Source organism: Gadus chalcogrammus, chromosome 19, assembly GCF_026213295.1.
Source record: "Gadus chalcogrammus isolate NIFS_2021 chromosome 19, NIFS_Gcha_1.0, whole genome shotgun sequence".
NCBI classification, from domain to species: Eukaryota; Metazoa; Chordata; class Actinopteri; order Gadiformes; family Gadidae; genus Gadus; species Gadus chalcogrammus.
In genome coordinates this window covers 10,585,307-10,596,180 of record NC_079430.1, presented here as the reverse complement: position 1 = coordinate 10,596,180, position 10,874 = coordinate 10,585,307, and the positions used below count along the sequence as shown (strand labels likewise).

Below are 10,874 nucleotides of genomic sequence, written 5' to 3'. Positions count from 1 at the left end.
GCAGTTAACAGGTTATGACTTTGACAGTTATTACAATTTGACCATGACCTGCTGAGAAAGGTGAAAATTAAAGGGTCACCAATATATGGGCCCTAAGTAATTGTACTGAAATCACTATCAACATCAGCTGACCACCTACAAACCATTTGAATATTGAATAGTGCATTATTTTTGTAATACATAAATATTGCGATCAGCGGACACCAATATGTCAGTTTGAAGTTCAATCCGCAAGAAAAATAATTATGATGTAGGTCACTCGTGATCGCAATTTGGCCATCTGGTGCCAAAAAGCTGCCACAGCAGCTTGAAAAGTGGCGTAGGCTTACTTGATAAAGTAATCTGATTTATTTGTAATGGCCCGTCTATTGTAACATGCAATTATTGTTCCTTGTTAACAAATTAATATATAAGCAAGTCAGAATCATTCTAACCATAATAACCCTAACCCTATATAATCATCATATTTTTCTTTATCCAACTTTGATTCGACCGATACATGTTTTTTTTAAATAAATGGCATATATTTGACTTGAATGTATAGCACCATCCCATTCTACACACTTTTTTTTAAATGGGCTTTAATTCAATTATACTAGTCGGGGACGGTCACAAGCGGATATATATATATTTCGTTAACTTACATTGGTATTATATACTGTTAAGTACGATTTTAACCATTAATATATATTTTTTGTTAGAATTATCGCACATGCGCACTTAGTGCATTTAACATGGCTTCAAAGCCCCTGGCGGCACGCTGCTCCTACTGACCCTCCTCGTCTGATGTTCCGCTGGTGACCCGGTCCGTCCAAGTACCCGACGATCTGCTGGCAGGCAACACTTTCGCTATGGCGGCGAGCAAGAGGCTACAAAGGGTAAAGCGAAAGCGGGCGTTATTCAACGATTTAAATTACGATTCTTTCCTTTATGTGAACGTATACTTTGATAGTATTTGTTTGGGAACAAAAGTAGGCATGTGGAAGAGGAAATAGACGGATAGTTTTGGGGTTATTAGTCGTCGGCTGTCGTTAGCTAGCGTCGACTATTTCCTTAGCTTAGCTTAGCTTAGCTTAGCTTAGCTAGAAGCTAATTGGTAACAGGCTAACCCATGGAGGGCTAACCGACTGAGGCTTAATATAGTGCCGTTAAGTATGGGCCAAGTATACAATAACGCTGCACTTTGTGATAAGAAGGGAATTAGTTTCGTAATTTATACGATGTAATGGTGATAGGTTGACTTCGTCGGCTCTTTTACCAACGTAAGCGTTCCTACATGTTGATACGTTTTTATTGGGAGGCTGAAGTGGTTTACATCGTGCCCGTCGAATTGAAATGTTGAGTACAATTTATTCGGGGATAAGTAGAGTATATAAATGCATACTGATGTATATCAGTGAAACGGAAATAGCACATGTTTGTTGCGAAATTTCAGCAGCAGATCCTATAACTTCGAACTTGTGGGATGTGTGGCGACGCCAAGGATTTAGCCCGCAGGAGCGATGTGAAGGGGTGGATTGTGTTGCAAACGAGGACATCATGTACAATATAACGATTCATCTTGTTATGTGTTTTAATCCAGGAACTTGAGGAAATACTCAACTCTGATGCCAAAAACGCCCAGAACGTTCAAGTGGATGACACGAATATTTTGAACTGGCAATGGCTCATCGTCCCTGTAAGCGTTTATATACCCTTTTAAGGGTAGATTCGATTTTTTTTTTTACCTTTATCGTGTTAATTTGTTCATGTTAATGATGTAGGATTCTGTCAATTTGTCAAAAGCTGTATTTAGTCAACCTTTGCTTACGATTCTAATCTCAAATGGGGTGGATCAGTCCGATCTAATCAAAACGTTAACCCCGCCTACCGTTTCCCCCCACCAAGGAAAACCCTCCGTACGACAAGGGCGCTTTTCGTATCGACATCCTCTTCCCTGTGGAGTATCCGTTCAAGCCGCCGAAGATTACGTTCAAGACCAAGATCTACCACCCCAACATCGACGAAAAGGGCCAAGTGTGCCTTCCCATCATCACCTCAGAGAACTGGAAACCGGCCACTAAGACCCACCAAGGTGTCCTTTTTTTTCTTAATCACTTTTAGTTATAATTAAAGTAGGGCGCATAATTCACTTTTTTTAGGAAGATTTGTATGGGTAAACATCTTGGTAGCTATGTTTTTCTTTTTCTGGAGTCAGTAATGAGTAGCAATGGTTAATACAATTACTTGGCTTGTACTTTGTCAGATTGTATTCCTATGAAAACATAGGATGTTATTGGTGGTAATTCATTGTAAACTATTACGGGGTGACATTGTGTGAAACTGCCAGTGTTTTCTCATCTTAAGACATGGCAAAAAAAGTACATCAGATTCCGTTAGTCTATATTTTCCCTTTTTCTTTGGACAACACATTGCCTACCAAAAATCCCATTATGATTCTGATCTACAAGCCCTACAACTATTACTACAGAGTCCCGTGCTCAGGTTTCACCTGATCTGCAGTGTTTTTCCATTCACCTTCTATGCAGTGAATCATATTTTTGCCTAGTTGGTATCGAACTGTAATAGTCTCTACAAATGTTAGGTGTTTATCGTACAATGGCTTTCCCTTTCTGTTTGAAGGCGTTTCATTTTTTGTGTGGGAGGTAAGGCAGCAGGCTGGCTTCCCTCTATTCCTTTCCTCCTTGGTAACGGAGAGAAAAAAAAGATTTAGATTTTTTCCAATGTTATCGAAAGTAATGACCATCTACCTCAGCCCAATATCACTATTCTTTTTGCTTAAATAGTTTTTTCCATTGCTCCCCCAGTGATCCAGTCCCTCACAGACCTGGTGAACAACCCCCAGCCGGAGCACCCCCTCCGAGCTGACCTGGCGGAGGAATACGTGAAGGACCGGAAGAAGTTCCTGAAGAACGCTGACGAGTTCACGAGGAAACACGGGGAGAAGCGGCCGATATACTAGGGGCGCAGGGACTCTTCCCCGGCAGTCTTTATTCAGTCTCATTCTGAAAGACTATAAAAAACACAAAAAATACAAAGAGCTTTGTTATGTCTCTGGGTGGCCGTAGATGCCAAGAACGGATATCCTGTCCTTGCAGAAGTTCATTGTTGTAACGTTTGGGGAAATGATGTTTCGGTTTCATTTTGCCATAAAAGCAGGACTTTATGGTGTTTCACGAGAGCCCTTTGTTTAGCCGTCAGCGTGTGGTTATTTGTAACATTCAACAGTGTTTTTAGTGTGGGCTTTTGTAACCGATATGTACAGAACTACGGATAATCTTTTTTCTGGAGTGGGCTTAATTTAATAGTGTTCCTCATCGGTTTTTCTACTGATGTCTATTTTGGTTTTGTTGCACTTTACCTGGTAAAAGAAAATGACATTAAATTACATTTAAATAAATACATTTGAATCTTTAGGTTTGTTACTGAGAATAATTTTTTTAATGTAAAATAAATTGACAAAACTGATTTTCATTAATGAACGTATTCCTCGACTCATTTCGGGAATCCAAAAACTATTTACAAAAGTAAAATTTGACACTATCAAAGAACATTTGTGGCTAGGTTAAAGTAATTTATTAAATTTTAACTACGAAATATTCAACGAGCAGTGCAGAAGCAAAAAAAGCAAGATCCCAAAACATTGAAATATTTATTGAGCTAAACAGTAACAAGCATAATTTGAGGTAGAAGCATCCAACTAACCACATATTATATCTTTGAAACAGGTTCTGATTTGCTGTATAGGGCAGATACAGAAATTACTATTATGGAACGAGATGTGAAACTTGGGAAGGCCTTTTTATTGCTACAGCGGCTACTAGCATGACAGGACTTGAAATGCTCAAGTATAAGTCATTGCGTGCCAATTCAATACTTCTTAAACTGAGCAACGGGGAAAGGGACTTTAATATCCTGGCCCTTTTCTAGTTTCTTTTCGCAGTCAATCAGGTAGTTGACGCCATCCACCAGCTGCTGAACAAGCTCAACCTGTGCACACACAAACCAAAGATTAAGTTAGGGGTATGAAACCTTCACAATAAATATAGGCCTACAGTGACAGGACAACGTTAAAGGTGCTGTAGATATAAAAAAAAATGAGCTATTGTGATTTGTAAGAAAAGCCATAGCCATCTGTCAGCTACTCGTGAGGATGATTATAGCTAGCTCCTGGCTATTTTATGACCAATTAGATTAGGGCTTCTCTTCACTGATTGGTTGGGGGAATCTTGCCTGTCAATCACAGGCACGCGAGTACAAACTTATCATTGGTGGTGAAACCTAGTGAAAGAGGGATGGGACTTTTTGGGGGGGTTTAGTTTCAAAATCTGGCGCTCTAAAATATGACCTACAGCGGTATTACTTGAAATGTTGAATTTCAAATAACTTAAATGAAAAGGAATGTGCACGTTTTTTGACTTTGTAAAGACAATATTCTCGCCATAATATTATTATGAAGTAATATAACAGTATTGTGAATGATGCCCTTAAGAGAGTCCCCCCCATGTACCTCTGATTTGCCCAGACGGTCGTTGTTAGAGATGTCGAAGGTGTCTCCGGTAGCGGCCGTGTCAACGCCGCCTGTGCCTCTCTTCTGCAGCCGCAAGTTCTCCAGGATCTTGGAGAAGCGTGTGTCCTGAGGTGCGAGAATCAGCGTAACGTCATGCAACTGAACATACAACCATTTAAAGGTTCAAACTTAACAGTGAACAAATAGCCCATTTAAATATTTGGGACTTTTTAAACAAGGTTTACAAAGGGCTATACACAAAAATAAAAAATGATGTTGAATACCGTGAAGAATATACACATTACATTACAATATAACACAGTTGGCTGGAAACACCATCAATTAAAAGCCAGTGTATAAAATGTAGCTACCCTTGCTGAGCCGTTTATATACTTCTGGATGGCAGTGTGTCTCTAAACACACAGAGTTTTCCTGGGTAGGTTAGTGTTCGGGCCTACCTTGCTCAGGATGGGCAGACGGACGTGGACCCCCGCCCGCAGGCCGGTGCCCAGGTTGGAGGGGCAGGTCAGGATGTAGCCCAGGCGCTCGTTCCACATGAACTCCCAGCCTCTCTCGTGGATCAGCTGCTCTACCTGGGGAACCGAGCAAGGGCCTTTTTGTTCATCGACACTACTAGCTACTAGTCAGTTTGTTAGTTATATAGTACATTTTTATGTAAACCAGCATGTGAAACAATGCATTTGTATTTAAAAGAAGGTCACAGCCAATGATAAATATTACTATCAAGAGCACTTTATATTCATAACATTATTATTTACAGTATGTTCAAACTATTTCAGCAGCACAGTTGTGTTTATGAGTGAGGGTACACAGTGATTATTATGGTCTGCTGTACCTGCTTCAGTCCAGTGCAGAATCTCTCAAACACCCGCTTCATGTTGCCTCCCTTCTCCATGGAGATCACCCTGGTGTGGTCCTCCTCATTCACCCAGATCAGGAAGTTCTTCTCGTGGTTGTGCCTGAGAAGCGATCGAAACACAACACAACCTCATGTTACTAAAGTGTGCTATAATGCAGCGTTGGCACTGCAGTCCGAAGTGTCTGGATGAATCCAGAGATATTTTTGGATCCAGCTTTCATGTGAGCAGTCTAAGCATAAACACATGCAAACAATTGCAATATGAGCTATTCATATCTGATTTGGCTCTTGTTCATAGGGGGGTTATTCTAAACCGTCAACAGATATGACCATGCAACTGTAACGTCAACAAAGTCTGCTCAGATCGGAGACAAAGATCTGGAACACAGCCTCTGTGGGGCACCCAAGAACCAAAAGCAAAAGGAGGACATTTTTGTTTTGGAATTCGTCTTAACAAAAGGGAAAATTATTTCCCTCATGATTTAAACAACACTTCATAGGGGTTATGTCTCTGTAACTCTACACATCATCGAAAAATAAAATCGAGTTGAGATAATGGTCAAAAAGTAACTATGGCAACACATAGAGATTAGTCATTCAAGGTAACTGGCAATGCAGAGGTTAGTTAGTGGTAGAAGGTGACTACGGTGAAACCTATAAGTCAGTGGTATGAGGTTGTTATGGAGACAAAGAAAAGTTTAGCACCAAGAGGTTACTATTGGGACGCAGAGAGCCTAGTGGTTAGAGGTAACCATGGTAAAACAAAGAGGTTAGTGGCTGGAGGTAACCATAGCAACACAGCACACCTAAGAGGGCGACCCTACAGAACCTACCAGATCCCCCTGGCGTCTGGCCAGTCTCGTGCCATAAAGGCACACGTCAACAGGGGAGAGATGGGCTTGTCAAACAGGAAGTGGTCCTACGGGAGGGGTCGGGGTTCATGGGTCACGATCAAGGGGGAGGAAGGATACAGTAAAGGAAGTGAGGCGACATAAGTAGGAAGGATACAATGTTGGGGAGGATGAATATTCTACAGGTGTGTTTGGTGCAGCTAGATTCAAGGTCATGAAACTAGAAATCTAAAAGGAGAAACAGGATTTGGGTTGTATGATGAGGGAGGGACCCTGGGTGTTGCTGATGTTAGGCGGCCACTCAAGAAAATACATGTTCTGTTGGTTTCTACTAGTCGGTGAAGCCAGGGGATAGAGAGGTAGGGAATGGTTCTAGTACTGGCGGCCTTACCAGATGCCTCGGGCATCAGGCCAGTCTCGGGCCATGAAGGCCGAGGTGAGCAAGGGAGACACTGGCTTGTCAAACAAGAAGTGCTCCTGAGATGGGGGGGCATGCATGGGTCGAACAAGAGGGGGAACAGGGGTTGAAAACACTGGTTGATCGGAATGAAATGTTGAATGAACAAATCGCTTGGCCAAAAAAGGCGAATAACATGTCGTCGACCCAACCCTGATTCCCGACCACGAGTGAATTACTCACGTCGATGAGCTGCTGCTGCTCCTTGTCGGACATGTCTCCCAGGCCGTAGTAGCGACCCGCCAGCTCCCCCTTCAGGCCGGCCAGCGCCGTTACTACCACGCGCTCCACCTCGCGGCGCTCGGATCGCGAGCACGCCGGAGGCAGGCTCAGCCCGCGGATGCTGCGTCCGGTGCGCACGCGGGACGACAGCACATACTTCTCGTCAAACACCCCGTTGGTGATCTGGCAAAGAAAATGAGAGCGTTCAAAAAGAGCCAATAATGTCATTGTGTGTATCATCCCTAGTTAATAATTGATCTGCCAGTTGCTAGGATTTGAACTTGCCAATCAACATCAATACGTAATAGTGGCAGTATCCTCGAAAAAGAATGTGTTTTTGCAAAGTATACATTCTCTGCAAAGCTACAGTGTTGTTATGTGGTGCCCCCTTGTTATAGTATCGGTACTAAAGGCCCAATGGAGAATGGAGAATTTTTTCACAAACGGCACCTTGGAAGCATCTAGGTCGGTGGGGTGCTTCATGGTTCTGGGGTCGTAACCGTTGTGTCTGTCTTTGATGATGGGGTCGAAGAGCTCGGCAAACACCTGCAGGGACAGGATGGATCAAACATGAAATATATAAGCGTTCAAGCAACGCTTGATTGCATTATGCAATTATAATGTTGGGGCTTTGACCAAGGGAAACGTTTTCTATATATATTTATATAGATATAGTTGCCGGTAACAAGAGGATAGGAAAACCCAGAGCCTTCGACTGGTAGTGCTATCAATCAATCGATATTAGGTGCAGAATTGCAGTAGAAGAACTACACAGCAATAAAGATTAAAAAGAAGGTGAAGGGGTGGATTGAAAACAAAACAATAAATGATTGCACACACAGCTAAAAAAGGTGTGGACGCGGAGGTCAAGTGTCCGGGATCAACTCTCCCTAGCCAACTTAAACCTTGAGGGTGTTTTTTCTATCCGTCTTGGGGGCTTGGCTCAGAGGGGGGGTCACAAATATTGGGCCTGTTAAGCCCTTTGAGACTGCAATGGTGATTAAGGGCTATACAAATAAAATAAAATAAAATAAAGTGAATTAAATAGAATTTAAAGCAGGAATTTAGGACTCAAATAATCAGACACCAAAAGGACAACTCAGGACCCGCTAGCTACCTCATAGGTCTCCTCGTCTCCGGCCACTGCGCCCACGGTCTTGATGAAGGGGTGTCCCGGGTTGTCCACCCCGGTCTGGATGCACTGGTCCAGGGTCCAGTTCTGGGGGGTCACCTGGTCCCGCAGCCGGGCGTAGATGGCGGGCGTCAACGCCGCCGCCATGCAGTTGCTGTGCTTCCTCAGGTCAGGGAAGTCCGCGCTATGAGAGAGAGATCAGATTCATATTGTGAATCCAATATCGATAATATCGATCTAATATCGATCATCATAAGATCATGAATCTTCACAAATATGATGGCGGCCATTTTGATTTATCATAAATATATGGCCTGTTGACCCTTTGAGACTGGAACTGTTTAAGGGCTGATTTTAACATACATTTTAAATTGAATTGATGTTACGAGCGACATTGTGGGTATTTGTATGAGTATGGTGACATGACCAGCAGGTGGTGCTGGTGTTACCTGGGAGGGTACAGGCTCCTCTTTCCCTCTGCAAACAGAGCGCTGTCGCTCAGCAGGAGGCCACCTGCCACGGTGCCCGCGCCAAGGCTCGCCAGGAGCGCGGCAGGGTAACGGCCGGCGATCATACGGGTGAATGTGCTCGCCATTTTGGTTCTTCGCAAATGTCACGAATTAATAAATTCTTTGGAAACAAAAGACAAAGAAAATACATTAATTAAACACTACAATGTCACGATCCCAAATAATGTTACCTTATCTTTATAGTAGGCCTATGTATATGTTTCTATATAGGCCTAAATTCGAGCCTATGGCTTATTATACATATATTTTAAATATGCATGATGTATAGCCTACATGGTGAAATACAGAATGATAAATACATTAAAGCAAATTCTTATGGCTTTAACCCAATTGTCTTCCATACAATCACTGATCATAAATCAATTATTGGTCAAAAAATAAAGAAAAATAGTGAATAGTATCATATTACAGCCTATTAGCATGTGATCAAAATAAGGATCACAACACTAAGGTCTGGTGGACCTTTAGCACAGTGGCCCGTCCTTCACAGTGTATCACAGATCAAATGGAAAAGTCTGCCGGGCCTTTAAACTGTTTCTTAATATAGCCACGACCCCTGCTGTGACATCATCAGTCTGGTCAATCCCTGGTCTGAGCTGAACCAGCACTGACCCGAACCAGCCCCCCCGCCGGGAACGTCCTTACAAAAGGCCACAGTCGTTACCGTACTTCTAAACGTGCAACAGTGTCCCCAGCGTCCACTTCTGAAATTCCGGCAGAAATGTTCATTCCATTTAATTTCATTTATTTATCTTGCTGGTGTGTATCTTCTGGAATGGAAAACGACTCCACAGTCTTGTGACCGGTTCTTTTGGTCAACGCAGGTCATGTTATAAATACCCCCCCCCCCCCCCACCCAATGGTTCTGGTGCCAGGATTCTGGGCCATAGCACCTTTAGCATATTCTCGGGTAACATTCAGATCCGGGGAAACAGATAGACACACATAGGGTGACTAACCCTCCCGTCACTGACCACAGAGAACACAGAGCGACAAAACGGAATGCAGCCTTCTCAGTGCCACGGGAATCAAAAAGTAAGAAAAAGAACTGATGAAGTGATACCAGGAATACTCAACGTCAAGTCATATTAGATGACTTTACCCGTGTTTCTCTAAAGCCCTGGGCAGTAGGTGACCCAGTGGGGCTTACGTGGTCTAATCTTTGGGATTAAGCCAGAACAAGATGCTTCTGTCAGACCTGGGATGAGCCATACTCATTACACCAGCACATGACCTTCGCAGCTGAGCGGACAGCCTTGCTGTGAGCAGATATAAAGGACATGCAAGGGACTTAGTGACACCTTCAACACTTCCCCCTTTTAAATGTAAACCGGTTTCTCCTTCGTTTTGATCACTGATCACTGCAAGATGTTTTGCAACATGCAAATTGTATTCAAGAGGAAGAAGAATGGCCCTTGAGCTAATACAATCTGAAGACTAAACTACATACCTGTCTTTGTCTATGTGACCCTGTGTTTTCTTTTTGAAACAATGCAGATAAAATCACAATGGAAACATTGTTTGACAGATCAAACCTTTCCCTCTATTACATAAACAGCAGAAACATTAAAATGTACTAACCATGAACAACTATTTAAGAAAAGTCTAGCCTGAGGAAGAAAGTTATTGTAAAGCAAACTCAAATAAAATGCAACTGAAATGACCTAACTGTTTCGATCACACATGCATTGCGATGTTCACTAAGTTTACACACAGATAGAAGTATTTCAGCATTCAAAAACCCTTATAAAAAGGGAGGAGAGAGTGAGAGGCTTACCTGGACACAAGTTGGTTTCCTCCCCGGTTGAGTGACTCCAGAGTGCATCTCCCTTGTGTCTATAGAAAGCCCCTCCCACTACAGTGGGATTAAGCCCCAGCGGCCAATCACAATACCAGACACGACCCAGTATAAACCAATAAAGGTCCAAGAGCATACGGAGGAGCGGTGCAATCCTATTTGGCCTTTGGCTGCGAGACCCCCCCGGGCCCAATCCCTTCCTGTCCTCCCAGGGTGACCTTGCTGCTTACCTCTACAGCTCTGTAGCTTCCCCCCCACCCCCCCCCCCCCGCCATATATGACAGTTTTGTTGGCACCATGACACTTTAATCTTAGAAACTGCCATAGTGCATCTGACATTTAACAGGGGACTGTGTGAAGCTAGAAGGTGAGACAAAGTGCTTCAAGGTCCTCTGATCAACTCAAAAGGGATTGACCAATGTTGAGATACTAAGCCTTGCTGTGCTGCTTTACAGTTCTTGTTATTTTATGTAATGACTGTGAAAGTTTGAATT

General features: G+C 43.0%; 2 protein-coding genes across 2 annotated transcripts; one reads left to right on the top strand and one right to left on the bottom strand.

Annotated features, from left to right (window-relative positions):
- The first annotated feature begins 717 nt into the window (after positions 1–717).
- Positions 718–3,443, top strand: LOC130372722 (ubiquitin-conjugating enzyme E2 L3-like). The gene is made up of 4 exons (XM_056578862.1): positions 718–878; positions 1,583–1,678; positions 1,888–2,074; positions 2,808–3,443. Exons 1-4 carry the CDS (start codon positions 852–854, stop codon positions 2,960–2,962), a joined length of 465 nt encoding a protein of 154 aa, XP_056434837.1. The 5' UTR covers positions 718–851; the 3' UTR covers positions 2,963–3,443.
- Positions 3,444–3,639: 196 nt separating this feature from the next.
- On the bottom strand, positions 3,640–10,459 carry ckmt2a (creatine kinase, mitochondrial 2a (sarcomeric)). The gene is made up of 10 exons (XM_056578854.1): positions 10,360–10,459; positions 8,502–8,682; positions 8,038–8,236; positions 7,371–7,466; positions 6,882–7,103; positions 6,224–6,309; positions 5,367–5,490; positions 4,969–5,103; positions 4,511–4,636; positions 3,640–3,990 (listed from the first exon to the last, which is right to left on the bottom strand). The coding sequence occupies exons 2-10, from the start codon at positions 8,645–8,647 to the stop codon at positions 3,871–3,873; spliced, it is 1,254 nt and encodes a 417-aa protein (XP_056434829.1). The 5' UTR covers positions 8,648–8,682; positions 10,360–10,459; the 3' UTR covers positions 3,640–3,870.
- Positions 10,460–10,874: the final 415 nt, after the last annotated feature.